The sequence below is a fragment of the Bombus flavifrons genome, chromosome 10 (genome assembly GCF_040668555.2).
Source record: "Bombus flavifrons isolate JBK064 chromosome 10, iyBomFlav1_principal, whole genome shotgun sequence".
NCBI lineage: Eukaryota > Metazoa > Arthropoda > Insecta > Hymenoptera > Apidae > Bombus > Bombus flavifrons.
Window position 1 is genome coordinate 10,336,704 of NC_138451.1, and position 14,358 is coordinate 10,351,061.

The following is a 14,358-nucleotide window of genomic DNA, read 5'->3' on the forward strand; positions in this document are numbered from 1 at the left end:
AAAGATGTTCCAAGGAATTTAGAAATGATCGTGAACGAACAATCCGTAGAAATTCGACAAAGTTTCTGCTTTTATTGATTGAAGAAATATTTGTGAATGAAGAATTTGAAGATTAAAGAACGCGTTAAATATTGATTTTTCCTTCAAGTATGAAAAATTTGTATTTAGTATTTCTATAAAATTCTAGTCTCGACTCAACATTTGAAAAATAGTCAAATGTCGATATGAACAAAGGATATTAAAAAAGGATGACTAGTCAGCCAGTTACAATTTTCTCATAGAGGAATTACAGGAACACGTGTCGAACGAATGGGGGATGAAAGGTATGAACGATTTAAAGACGATCGTCTGGTCGGACGTTAATGGTTTTGGTTTTTCTGGTGGCGAGGGTGGCTAACCCCTGGTGAGCCCTTGCTCTGATTGGCCCGGCGTTTAGGGGATGATTCCAGGCGCGATACGGTCGCCGGTTGGCCGGATTTAATTAATCGATCGTACGCATTACCGGCCGACAAATGGTGGGCCGGCGGTTAGATCGTTCGCAGTTAATGTCGCCGATCATTCGTCATGAAGAATAAACAAGTTCCGCCGTGGAGATGGATCTTCTGTCCCGTTACAACCGCGAAATTCGCTCGCGAGAATTTCGCGTAAACTATTTCGTGCAGCTAATTCTGATAATTTATAATGAAATATTGAAGGGAACTCTGTTTCCTTGTCTTCCGCGGAAGAAGACTCGTTGATTCTTCCATCTGTTTTTTCTTTCGGTGAAATTTTCAGCGATGGTGTAATTGTATGAAATTTTACAATAACGCTGAGATGAAGTTGGAATTTTGATGATATAAAATGATATAAGAGGAAGTTTAACACGATGTAGAATTTATTAGAGTAGAGAAGAAATTTTCTATTAAATTTGCAAGATGTTTAGGGTTTGAGATTTTATAGGATGGAAATTCTAGTGAGCACGAGTTTTTTTTAAAGGATTATTCTTCATTTTATATTTTTGGAAGTCTAATGTGAAGCTAAATTAGAAATAGGGGAAAATTTTTCTGTCGGGTCTTTAACATGTCGTAATATTTGAAATCTTATACTGATAAAGTATTTTAATTAAATAAATCTTAATTTAGGCAAAATATACAAATTCTCGAATATCTACGTTCTTCTTTTGTGTTTTATTTAAATCATGAATTTTTAAAAAATCCAAATTCTACATTCTCCAATTTGTCTCGAGACCAAATCTTGAAAAACTATTCAATTATCTGCATCTTACTAATTTTTGAATACTTGAAAAAGATTCTTTAATCTTTCAACAGAGTCTTTCTTCGAGAGATCGTAGCCATTGTCTCATTCTACTTACACGTAAAGTTATCTCTCTCTTATCTCGCCTGATCTTCACGCTATTAACAAATTTTATCCATTTGTTTCATGAATTTAAAAAACGTCACAAATTACAATCCTAATAACAAATGGTATAAATAATAAGGTCCAAGGAGTCGTATGTATCTAACATTTCATAACAGTTGTCCATGGAAATAAAATTCCACTTGCTCACGCTTAAAATCGTCTCTCTGTTTTCACCTTAGAGTTTTACGTTATTAACAAACATCATCTCTTTCGTGAATTAAAGATATATCAATAATTACTACCTTGCATAATAGAAAAACTTCAGAAGCTTTTATTTAATATTTCCTAACAGTCTGCTTTTAAATTAAACTTGTTCGAACCAATCGGAATTAATAAATCGGTACAACGATCGCGAAAATATCGTGTGTCCTACAAACAACCCCTTAGCCTGGAAAGGAAGCGCGTAGAAAAATGGTTCGATCGTGGTGGCGAGGGGTCGCCATCGCGGGAAACGGTATCCAGCATCCGGTAGGAGGACCAGTTGGATGCGGAGAGGGTCGCGGAGGGTTGGCGAGGATGGTTTCATAAGTTATCGATTGAAAGGGAGCCAGGGTGGTAGGAAGAGGGTGTCAGTTTCCATGGCGACCGAACCTGCGCCCTGCGACTTGAACGTTTACCTTAATGCCCGGGAATTACGGGACGTGATTTTCACCCCGGTTTTCTCCTCCCTCTTTCTCCCTTTCTCCTTCGTCGAGGACGCTTTAGGCGATAATGTAATTTTATCTGCACCCCTGTACCACCCTTCCTTTATGCTCCTCAACGATCTTTCAGAGGCGACTCTATTCTCTCGCCATCGTTTTCATCCCCCCTTCGCGAGTTTCTCTTCCTCCCCCTTGGTGGTTTTAGCACGACGATCCCGGAGACAACGTTTTCTTCGGCAAACAACGTTAGTTCATTGGCCGGCGGCGAGGAATTAATTGGATTCCCGGGAAATTAATTGCGGCAAAAGCCACCCCCGGCTGGAAATTAGAGCCGCGGAGTTTTCGTACCTTCAACGGGAAGCTTTTTCCACTGGAGAAAAAATTCTTGTCTGTCGAAGTTAAAGGGGTGGGTTTTCAGAATCGATTGTGTCATTGTTATGTTAAAAAATATTCTTAAAAATTGTCGAATCGCTAACTCCTTGGGAACTGTTGGTCTACGTTTGATTATTATATTGTTTCTACCCTTAATTATTATTCTATTCCCGTAGAAAAAACACGCGAAAGAGAAGGAACATAAGAAAATGTATTTTGAAAGAGAGAGAGAGAAGAAATATATTATGTAACGCGAACAGAGAATAAATTAGCAAATTATATGGACAAAGAACAAATTGGTATAGTGGAAGAAAGAAAGGGAAAAGGTAGAAAATAAAATTGTTTATGAAGAAACAAACACGCAGCGAGGGAGCAATTTTCGAAAGAAAATTGGAAGTTTGGCGTGTGTATACATGTGTGAGTGTAAGAAAAGTCTGATCCAGGCTCGCGTTTCCGTGGTTCGTTGCCACGGCCACGACTCACCCCTGACTACGCCAGTGGAACAACGAGCCACCCCCTCGGGGGCTGTGCCAACACAAGCCCGCATTAGCTAACTGCGCCCTGATTCGTCGTCGGATCGATCCGAAAAACGAGGAAACTTAACGCGAATTACGTCACCAACAGGACGCTTAATTCTGGCTAAAACGAAGCGGAAACGGCAGCAATTTTAACGAGAACCGCTTTGTAGGAACGTGGAAATCACAGTAATTTCTTACTTACGTGCTAGCAATTATAGACAGGTAGGTTTAACGCGTTTCGTTTGTTACGCGTAATCAATGCTAGAGATATTCGCAAATTTCAAAATTTTAGGATTTTGACAGAAATAGAATTTAGAAATTTGGAGATTCAGGATATGCCCGATCATCTAATACGGGCTATGCCCGTAGTTGTAGGTTAAAGGGTTAAGTATGTTATCTCATATCGAAAGAGCTGGTTTCTTCCGATATATGAATTGCATTATAAAATAAAGATAAAAGTGCAAATAATCAAAAACATTTTATTTCATGGATAAAACACGAAGCAACCTAGTACCATTTCACATATCGATGAATATTAGGTCGTCCTAAAAGTTTCTTTCGCAAGCGTAAATATTACGGGCATAGTCCGTAGTACGATGATATTACCATATTATTACGTGTACTTCGATTATCAGCTAAAGTTGTAACGAAAACCTGTCATAAGAGTAACGATAAAAGTAGAATAATATTGTGTAAGGATCGTTATCATCAGAATATACGTGATAACCGAATATTCTTTTTTTTTTTTTATTTGGAAGTAGTTTACAATCAATTCTCATTGAGTATTATAAGTAAATTATTCTGCCGTGATACTCTAACGTCAATAATAAGTGTTTATCGTATGTTTGACTCTAGCTGAATCTAATGTTTAAATCTACAGGGTAATGTCTTTTTAGCCTGCAAATCCGATCCGTCGTGTCAAGTAATTGAGTAACTAGATTTTTTCTTTCTTTTACAGAGTTGACAGTTTTAGAATTGTAGAACTTTGAAGCTTTGGAAATTTTGAAATTTAGAATCTGAATATTAAAAGATTTGACGATCTGATGGTTTGGAAGTGTTAGAATTGGGAAATTTTGGAATTTGAAACTTCGGAACCGGAAAAAATGGAGTCTTGGTACCTCGAAAATGTTTGTGCTTTGAAATCGTAGAATTTTAAACGGTTGACGAGTTTATTTCTGCATTCTTTAAATTTTGAAACACAATTATCATACAATAAACGAGAGGGAATATTATATGCGTGGTATCATATTACGTAGAATAAATTACAATAGCTGTAAATAGCTGTAAACTATAAATCGCAAGTGGGTGAATTTATCATACCTTTCCGCAACAATTATTCGCAATTATTCGTAATAAAGATTTTATAACAGGCAGATTGTTAAACTCATAAAATCAACAAAATCACCCTTATTAACCCTCTCAAGCTCATAGATTACTAGTGAAAAAAAAGTCACAGGCGTTTTACATTCCACCCTTAATGGTAACCTTCTCAAATTACTATTTACCACGTAGAATTAACAAAGTCACTCGTATCAGGCGTAAATATAGAGAATAAAACGTAAACGACGTAAGTGGAGAAATTTATCTTGCGCAATTATTATTGGTGATAAAAGTTTTATAAGAAAGCAAAGGGTGTATATTATTCTACATATGTCCCACCCTTGATTAACCTATTTTATTAAACTACTATGTAATATACATACAAAATGAACAAAATTACCCCTATGAGCAACAAACATAGAGAATAAATTACACGTGACATATTTTTGCGTAACAATTATTCGTAATAAAGATTCTCTAAAAAAATCCTTTAGGTTAAATTAGGTTAATTTTGCCAAATTAACATGTACAGCGTGAAATTAACTAAATCACCCCTGTTAACACTTCCGGTGTCATAGGTCACGAGGAAATTATCGTGAAATTAGTCGTAAATTAGGTTTCGCCAATTTCGTGGAGAAAAGAGCAATCTTGAATGAGGAGAGTCTTAAATTACGGCCATTTGTATTCTCCGGAGGAATCCACCCCTTGGTGAGCCCTTGAAAAGACAGAGTCTCGATTTCTCGAGTATGATCGCGTTATCGTTACTATGATGTTATGTAAATCGTCGGATTACTGGTCCCTGAAAATTGGAAATAGGACATGACTGAAGGTAGTGTGGTCCTGATAAACTTGGAGGGAGAGCGTCTCGTTGAGCTTTATAGAAAATTACAAATTGCATGAATTTGGTAATATTCGCGGTAAAGAAAACTCAAGATATTTCTTGGTTCTTAAAGAATTTTAGAAAATACTAATCATCTTTCTAAATTGGAAATTTGTGCGAAGTACAAGTAAAAATAGCTTCTCTGTATTAAACAGTATATTTTCTTTATCGCCTTATTTTTTAATATTATGTAACGAGAAAAAATTTTACTAAATTAATAATTTAGTAAAACCTCATTTATTGCAACATTTTCATCGATACCTAAATGGTAATTACTGTTTTCGTACAATCGGAAACAGTGCAAATACGAGTGCTCCTAAACCTTCGAAACCTTCTCCAAACGAGTTACTAAAGCTTGATGCACACTAGCAATCACATCCAGTCAGACACAGAGTCAAGGTCACTCACACGTGATCCAACGAGAGCATTGACGGTAGGTGGCTCGGCGAGTCAAATGAAAATCTATTGGCCGTGACATCGGTTTGCTAATCAAGACCCCGGTCGACAATCGAAAAGGAACGTGGAGAACGTGCGTTTAATTGAATTTGTAGGAAATTACGACGAACTATATGATTTTAGTCACAAATACTACTGTCACACATCTCAATGATGAAATTATGGAATTATAAATCGAGATAGAATAATAGAATAAAAATGAGACTGCGCCGAGATTTGACTGTTTGTGATCGTTTAGTGTGAATGTCTCGGTAAAATCCTAGCTTTTCATTGATCCTAATCTGACCATAACTTTGACTGCTAGTGTGAATCAGGCTTAATTCATTCCAATAATCATACAGAAAATATCAAAATATCTCAGAGCACACGACATCTATTCTAAATACAAAGTTGATAAGACGCAAACACTTTCAAACATTCCAAAACACTTTCAGACATTCCAGAACACTTTCAAACATCTCAAAACTCTTTCAAAAAACCGACAAATCCATTCGAACCACATAGAGAATGCCAAGATATCTCAGAGCAGACGATGCCTAGCACCCATGGCTAAGAAGGGTGCGCCACCCTTAACGTCTGGCGATGAAACGAGATAGGGCGAGTTGAGTGTAAGATAGAACCATGCCCGTAGCGTAACGAGGAGCGTGAAACAAGCGCAGAATCGTGTCGGATCGTCCCACGGGTCGCGTTACACGCATTAGCTAAACGGCGGTTCTGATTGGCTCCCTTCTACGAGCTGCGCCTTCATCAACCCTCTAAGGTCAAACAGTTGGGGTGGAACTGGGAGTGTGGAGTAAAGTTCAGGACGATCTCCTTATCTCCTTAGGTTGTAAAGGGCGAGTTTCATTGAGTATTGAGTTTGCCAATGGAAACGTGTCTCGTTTAGTAATCGAGCGATCTCGAATTCACTTGCGTTTACAGCCAAAGGGTTAATTCCAGTTGCACCCCAACTGTTAATAGGGGAAATTGGAAGATGAAGGGAAGACAATGATTTTGCGAAAGAAAGATTTGTTGATAGTATAGTACAATATTGAGAATTTTATAGGATTTTTTGAATATCTTTTGTTAGCGTCCCTGCATATGCAAAAAAAGATTTTTTAAAAATATATTTCCGTTCCTTTAATTTGTTCGTACTCCTATATCTTTCTCCTTTGTGGAAAATTGAGCATTTCAAGATATAGAAATTAATATCTGGTACGCTATTTTCATTTTTATTCTCGTAAAGCGCTGTAGGTAGAAAGATACATCTTCCAAAGCATAAAATTTCAGGGATTTGTTTCAACGAAGATTCCTCCGCTCTTTAAGATGTTGGAATTACGAATAAGTGAAATAATATTGAAATATACCAACGTGAATATTGTGTATTGCACTGATCGAAAATCGTGCGAATATTTGTCGATGTTTGTGCCGATACTTTTCGATTTCTTTCGCTGTGTACTTTAAGTTACACAGTCCATCGATGAGTAGGTTATATACATAACTGATCTGTCAAACTCCTCGCTGGAAGAGAATCGTAGAATATTTTTCATCACAGATGAGAACTGCGTCTCATCCGGTTTTGTGGGCTTTACCACCGAACGAGGCGGTGACTCTCGACGATATATTGATTTATCTAGGCAAGCGTAAAAAACATAATATTTCACACGAAATATTTCACACTAATTTCGTTTCTTCTTCTCATTTTCCTATAATTCTACAAATTCTTATTGATTGTCGATAAATCTAATTGATCAAAGCACGCTTTTCATTTCTAATTATAAATGATTCTTCGGTCTCGATTCTGAACGCATTCGATTACAATATTGTTCCATTATTAGGCGAATTTGGCATCTATCAAAACTACCTTATCGTCATGCTAATGTCCTCCTGCTTTTTTATCGCGTTCATCTATCTCGCGCAAGCGTTTCTCGTCGTGGTACCGACAGAATTTTGGTGCAAACTTCCGCAAGTGAAAGACCTTACCGCCGAACAATTAAGGGATTTCATGATACCTAGCGCAAAAATGGTCCCTTACGAAGGCCATCATTTAGCGTATTCCCGATGCTGGGTATACGATATAGCAGTGGAAAAAGCGATCGCTGCACGTCAGCCGGATGCAAATTGGCCGGTGAAGAAATGTAACGAATGGGAATTTAAATTGTCCGCTTCTGACGTGCCTTACATATCCGTAGCCGCAGAACAGAAATGGGTAATAATAAAATTAATATTAAATTACCCAGCAGTTTTTCATTAACGTTAATTGTTTCTATTGAAATAGTCATTTGAAAATTATCGTAAATTATTTATCGTAAATTATTCGAAATATTATGGAAATTTTATCGATCATTATTCAAGATACTATCTAAAGTTTATTGCAAATTATACGAAACTTTGTTATGGATATTATTGGAAATATTAGCAAAAATTTATTGTAGAGTATTCGAAATATTATTGAGATTTCTCGAAATTTTGTCGAAAATTATTTCAAATATTATCGAGTATAATTTGAAATATTATCCGAGATATAATGCAAAATGTTTGAAGTATCGTGGAAATTTTATCGGGAATTATTCAAAATATTATCGAAACGCTGTCACAAAGTATCCAACATTTTATCAAAAATTATTCAAAACATTGTCAAAATTTGCAAATATTATTCTATCAAATATTATCCAAAATATTATCAAAATTACTGTCTACTAATATAACTTGAATTTAATGTTTCTCATTTTCTAACACAAATTTCTACCAAATCAGGTATGCGACGAAAGCTACAAAGCGACACTAGCACAGAGTATCTTTTTTATGGGTTCGATTGTTGGAGGCATAATATTTGGTTGGCTAGCTGACAAATACGGAAGAGTTCCGGTCTTAATTGCAACCAATGTTTTTGCGTTTGTCGGTGGCATTTGTACCATATACATAACCAAATTCTGGGAATTCTGCATCTGTAGATTCATCGTTGGTGTGGCTTATGACAACAGTTTCGTGATGGCTTATATACTAGTTTTGGAATACGTGGGCCCCAGATGGAGAACTTTTATCGGTCACATGTCCTATGGAATATTCTATACTATTGGCACGATGATTATACCATGGATAGCTTATGGGGTCGCCAATTGGCAAACTTTTTCTCTGATCACGACCGTTCCAATATGTGCTGTTATAGCCGCACCTTTCGTTCTTCCTGAGAGCGTCAGGTAATTTCTATTCCGCCATTTATATCGTAAATGCGGCTGTGTAAGCGTTCATAGGAAATTTACAGGTGAAAATATCTAAAATATACTATCCATAATAATACATGGTTAGGCGAAACAAATCTCCGTTTGAATTCAATTTTTTAGATAGCGTAAAATTGAATTCCGTTGTTCTGTAAATCTAACTAATACCTTTTTAACATCAGTTAAGAGAAAATTTAATATAATTTTCGTGGGAGTTAAGGAATAAAGTCGTCTGAAACAGGTGGTTAATTGGAAAGGGACATATCGAGAAAGCTATGAAGATCATCTCGAAGATCGAGAAAGTAAATAATCGCACGATACCTAACGATGTATATAACGAATTTTTGGAAGATTGCGGGAGAACTGCAGAAACCTTGGCTGTGGAGGAACACACCATTCTCGATTTATTTAAAACAAAACGTTTGAGGTATTTACAATATTTTATCTTGAGCACTGCGCTATGCTTTCTGCGCTGTATACTATACTTTACACTTAATTAAATTACATAATTCATTCGTCAAGTGTTACACAATATACAAAAATTGCCAATTAGTAACTGAATCAGTTCTTCTTCAAATTAACTCGCCGAAATATGGACTGTTATTGTGTTAACCAGAAAACATAAATAATGTAGATAATCTCGATGTAGAAATTCTTCCTGTTATATGAACTGCTATAATCGTCTAATACTCTGCAATAGCAGTAAGATCTAAAATTTGATATGATTTGTAATTCGATAGAAATAGAGAGGAAGAGGAGGATATTAAAAAGTGGCCATTTTTTGACCTTCTAACGAACGAAAAATTCTTGCAGGACGTTAGGAGCATCTCTGAGGGAACAAAAAGTATTTATTAGCATTTATCCAAAATATAGGAAAGTGGAAAGAAATAAGTGGAAAGATGAAAAGGTGGCAAATGGTCAAACTTACAATCCCCTAAGAGTCCTAGTGGTAAATCAATTGAAGTTTCGAATCGTATGAATCCGAAATATCACAAGATCGTTGTTGCCTATTGTTCTCGCATAGCAATCATCTAGTGATAAAAATGTCAAAAACAACTGTTATTTTGGATCTTTGCTTAGGTACCCTGCAAGAATTTTTCGTTCGCAAGGAGCTACAAAACTGACCAATTGTTAACATTCTCCTTTTAATTCGGATGCAATCCTCCACAGAAGAATCACGCTGCTATTAACGGCGGTATGGGCCGTCATTCAAATGGCCTACGATGGTCACATAAGATGCTTGGACCGCCTCGGCATGGATGTATTCACTACATTTACCATAGCATCCGCGACCGAATTCCCAGCCGAGATGGTAATCGTCTACACTCTCGACGTGTTTGGTCGAAGATGGACGTTGTTCGTCGCGGTGATACTCTCCGGATTGTTCAGCCTACTCGCATCCAGCGTCTCGATAGGGATTGTCTTCGTCTCTTTCGCGATTTGTGGCAGACTCTTTATCAATATCGCCTCGAACATCGCGATGCAATACGCGGCTGAATTACTACCGACGGTGATACGAGGCGAGGGCGTGGCGTTCATACACATGACAGGATACGTTACTTCCATCTGCAGCCCCTTCATCGCCTTCTCCAGCGAATTCATGTACAATCTGCCGATGATCATTCTTGGCACGTGCTGTATATTTGCTGGATCTCTCAGTCTCTTCCTTCCTGAAACACTGATGGAACAACTACCCCAAACGATGATGGTAATGCCGATTACTCGACTGTGCTTCTTTATGCAAATACTTATTTTCAACAATATAATTAATCCTTAAACCGTAAATGTGGGTGCTTCGTGGCCGAGTTATTTCGACCGAGTTGAAAATTTCTCGCAAGGTGGTGAGTAAGAAACCTTTATTTTATTTGCGTCTAAAAAATGTTATTTGGCAGAAGTTTTACGATGACCATAATTTAGAACGTTCGAAGATGTTATATGAATTTTTAGGGGACTTTTTTAACAAGCGTTATCTATCAAGAAATGCATCGGACATGAAAGGCTTGCGATTACAGTTTAAGGGTACCGTAAAAACGTCTGCAGTCTAAAAATTAAGAAAGTAGAGCCTCGGTGCTAACTATGCTTTGGATATTGTACGTCTTTTTTCCTATTGTTTAAGGATGCGTGCTTCGAATCAATTTCGACTGTATCGTGTTTTTCTACAATTGCTAAAAAATTTCTTAAGTTTGAAGAATTATCGTTGATACGGGTGTTTTCCTTTCAATTTCCTTCTGAAATATTTGTTTCCTTAGAGTATGCTCAAAACTCGTAAGAGTCTCTACTTGATGAAACATAAATGTTTCCTATAGAATGCATAATATATTAATATATTTCGCATAATATAATTTCGCTAGTCGCTGTAAATGGCTTATTCTTACGATGGTTATATCAATATTGAAAGTTAATTGTTAAAGGACGGAGAGTTATTCGGAATCGATCAGACTTTCTGGGAAACGCCATTGACGAAGAAGAAACCACCGGAACCAATGGTACATCACCTGCACGCCAAACGTCCGGTAAGACGACCGGCCATACTGCGCAGCAGTATGATTTCCGGTTACATTGGCAATGTGAGACGACACACTTTAATGCAACGAAGAGTCCGAGCACTCCAGAGACACTAAAACACCCTACATTTTCGACCAAAAGAGATACGTTATTACTGTTATTATCTTCACCCTTTCGTTCCTGTCGACGCGGCCAAAGTGCAACTACGAAATAAATAGTATAATAATAGAAAAAAAAGAAGAAATAGATAATAGAATTGTAAAATGTCACTTTGATCAGAAGCTGATCTTGTAAAAATCGTAATTTATAAGTTTATTTGTCGTGTAACAGGGAGAAAAGAGTATACACAGATTGTGACTGTTAAATAATTTAGGAATAAAAAAGTTAATGTAATTGGATCAAAGACTGAAGATGAAATGACAAAGAGGATTTATTATTAATCATTATTTAAATAACAAAAAATAAGGTATATAATAGGACGAATGGATCAACTTGTATAATTATATTTATACAGTAGATAAATAAGATATTGTTCAATTTAGACGAATTAATTCTTTAAAAAGATATGATGTTATTTGTGTAAAGAGAATAGGAAGATTCGCCTGTACAAAAGGTCAGTTTTTTATTTTTCGAATAAACGAATAAACTTCGAGATGAGCGATTGCAAAAATGAATTATTAAAAAGAAATTGATTGTACTATAATCAAAGATGATAGAAAAGATCTTAACGAAGCTTCAACGAGGAAAAGAATTTATAAGAATTATACGAAAATACTTCTTCTCAAAGTGTATTTTTTCCAAAATTTCTACGTCGACAGTGAATATAATTAATAATCATTATACGAGTTTCTCTAAAATCTTTGGAAATACCAAAAGATACGATTTCAAGCTTCGTTGGTCTTTTCCAAGAATTCACTCGAACAACGCGTGTAATTAATAATAATTAAACAAGCTGGAGGTTCGAGCTGGACAGACGTTTAGTTAATTGCCGAAATTAGCGACAACATTGGGCTTGACATGTGGCTCCATTTAGAACCGACACATTCGTCGTGCTCCGATTTCGTTTCCCATTCCTTTGAAAAACCATAAATCGGGCGGTCGCGCGGCTTTTCTTCTTGTTCCAGGTTGGAAGCTCACCGTGGGTGGTTCACTAAGAAAAGAACATTGAAAAAGCGAGAGACAGAGGCGCGCGGTCTCTCGTTACATTGCAGATTTTCGTATCCTGTTTAGTCCCAACGATTTATCACAATTTACTATGGAATTTTTCAATAGCCCCGCTATCAGTCTACGATATTCTAAAAAAATTCGAGAAAAATTTGTAAATGAATCTTCGTCTTCGTTCTCCAATTCTTTCGTCTAACATTATATTTGTCTTCGATGGAAGAGAATAATTTCTTCTTTGGAGTCTCCTTTTTTGTACGTTGAATTTTTTATAATGATTGGCGTGACAAGCTTCGGTGAAGAAATGAAATTAAATAGATTCGAGATTGATTTCAACGGTCTCCTTTAACTTTCTTTAGAGAAGGGAAAGGGTGAGATGTGTTTTTTTGAAGCCGCTTCTTCAGTTTACCGAATGAAATCCGAGACGAATTCATGGCTCGTCATTTGACACGACTAATGGGCCCATAATGACCGACCAACGTGTTCCTGGTGGCCAGGCACACCCAAATTCTTCGGTCATGCGGAAAATAAGTACCTTTGGCCATACTTCACGGTGAAATTTTATTCCTTCTATTGTTTCTGGCAGTTTGAACTTTCTGTTTGTTCTTCGTAAGAAGAAAATAATAGAAGAATCTATGAAATACGTAATTATCTGAAATCTGAAATTATATTTAGAATTCACACACAATCCACAAAGATTCTAATGCAACCAACCTCAAACAACAACATGAAAAATCTCTCTCAACAAGCATATTATTTCTACCAAAACTTGCTCAAACTTGCTCAAACTTGCTCAAACTTCTTCAAACGATGTTACAAACTACAAAACTTCTTTAAACGTTAAATCCATTTACTCCGATCACGTCCAGCCAACAGAGTCTCTCAAACTAAATTTCAAATAATATAACAAACTAGGTATCAACAAACATATCATCTTCAAGAAAACTTGCTCAAACTTCATATCGTTTGCGTCAAACACATTGGTCCCAGAAACCACTATGTTCAATAACTTTGCTCGAACTATCCAAACCGACGAAAATAATCAAGAACAATATCCCCCAAACTAAACCTAACCACCTTCGATCCTCCATCTACCCAACCTCATCCGCAAAAGAAATAATCTTGATCTGGAAGCAACGCCATAGTGGCGGTTTCCGTATTTCAAGGAGCAACGGCCTCGCGTTGACAGCGGAAACGAGTGTGAGCTCGTAAATGCAAGATTGCCTGCCCGTTTTACGAGCTTTCTATCGCGTTTTCGGGATTATTTGAGAAAATGGAATCCTTTGTAAAACCCCACCTTTCACGATTCTCTCACCCCGACACTTAGAAACGAAGGTTCCCCTTGCTCCGGGATGGACTGAATAAAGTTCCTTGCACACATTTGGCAATAAAATTGAATCATTTGGAACATAATTCAATATATGTATTAAATTCTGAATAATTTTGATATGTCTCGACTGCTGAGAGGTTTCTTAGCTATCGACAGGAATCTTTACAGTTTGGAGAAGTCTTAAAATTCATGTAAGTTTCAAAAATATCGTGATAAATCTTGAAATTCTTGATAGGCTCGAATAAACTCTCAGTTTTCAGTCTTTAAAATTTATATATGATCTTGAAATTGTTAAAACTCTCGAAAGTCTTAGTAAGCCTTGGGATTGTTGGGAATTTTGAAATTCTTCGTAAGCCTTGACAAAATCTCGAATCTCGATAAGTTTCGAGCCCTTAGAATATCTGTAATTTCTAAAACTCTTTAAATTACTTGAAAATCGTAATAGTCAACTTTCTCATTTTCAGATAATATCGATCTACTGATCGAACAATATCCGAAACTTAGTTCTGATGAATCCAATCGTAAGACTTGATTTCAAATCACGCGGCTAGATATTATCGTGTGGAGGGTGCTTAAA

The 14,358-nt window shown here is 36.6% G+C and overlaps 1 protein-coding gene and 1 long non-coding RNA gene across 3 annotated transcripts in view; both read left to right on the forward strand.

Moving 5' to 3' along the window:
- The window catches only part of LOC138184152 (uncharacterized), a 171,829-nt gene that overhangs the window by 132,268 nt on the left and 25,203 nt on the right, over positions 1–14,358 (forward strand). The gene's annotated exons all lie outside the window — the stretch shown is intronic.
- LOC138184358 (carcinine transporter) lies at positions 7,120–11,730 on the forward strand. The gene is made up of 6 exons (XM_069122240.1): positions 7,120–7,201; positions 7,403–7,773; positions 8,322–8,764; positions 9,027–9,087; positions 9,993–10,493; positions 11,197–11,730. Exons 1-6 carry the CDS (start codon positions 7,120–7,122, stop codon positions 11,404–11,406), a joined length of 1,668 nt encoding a protein of 555 aa, XP_068978341.1. The 3' UTR covers positions 11,407–11,730.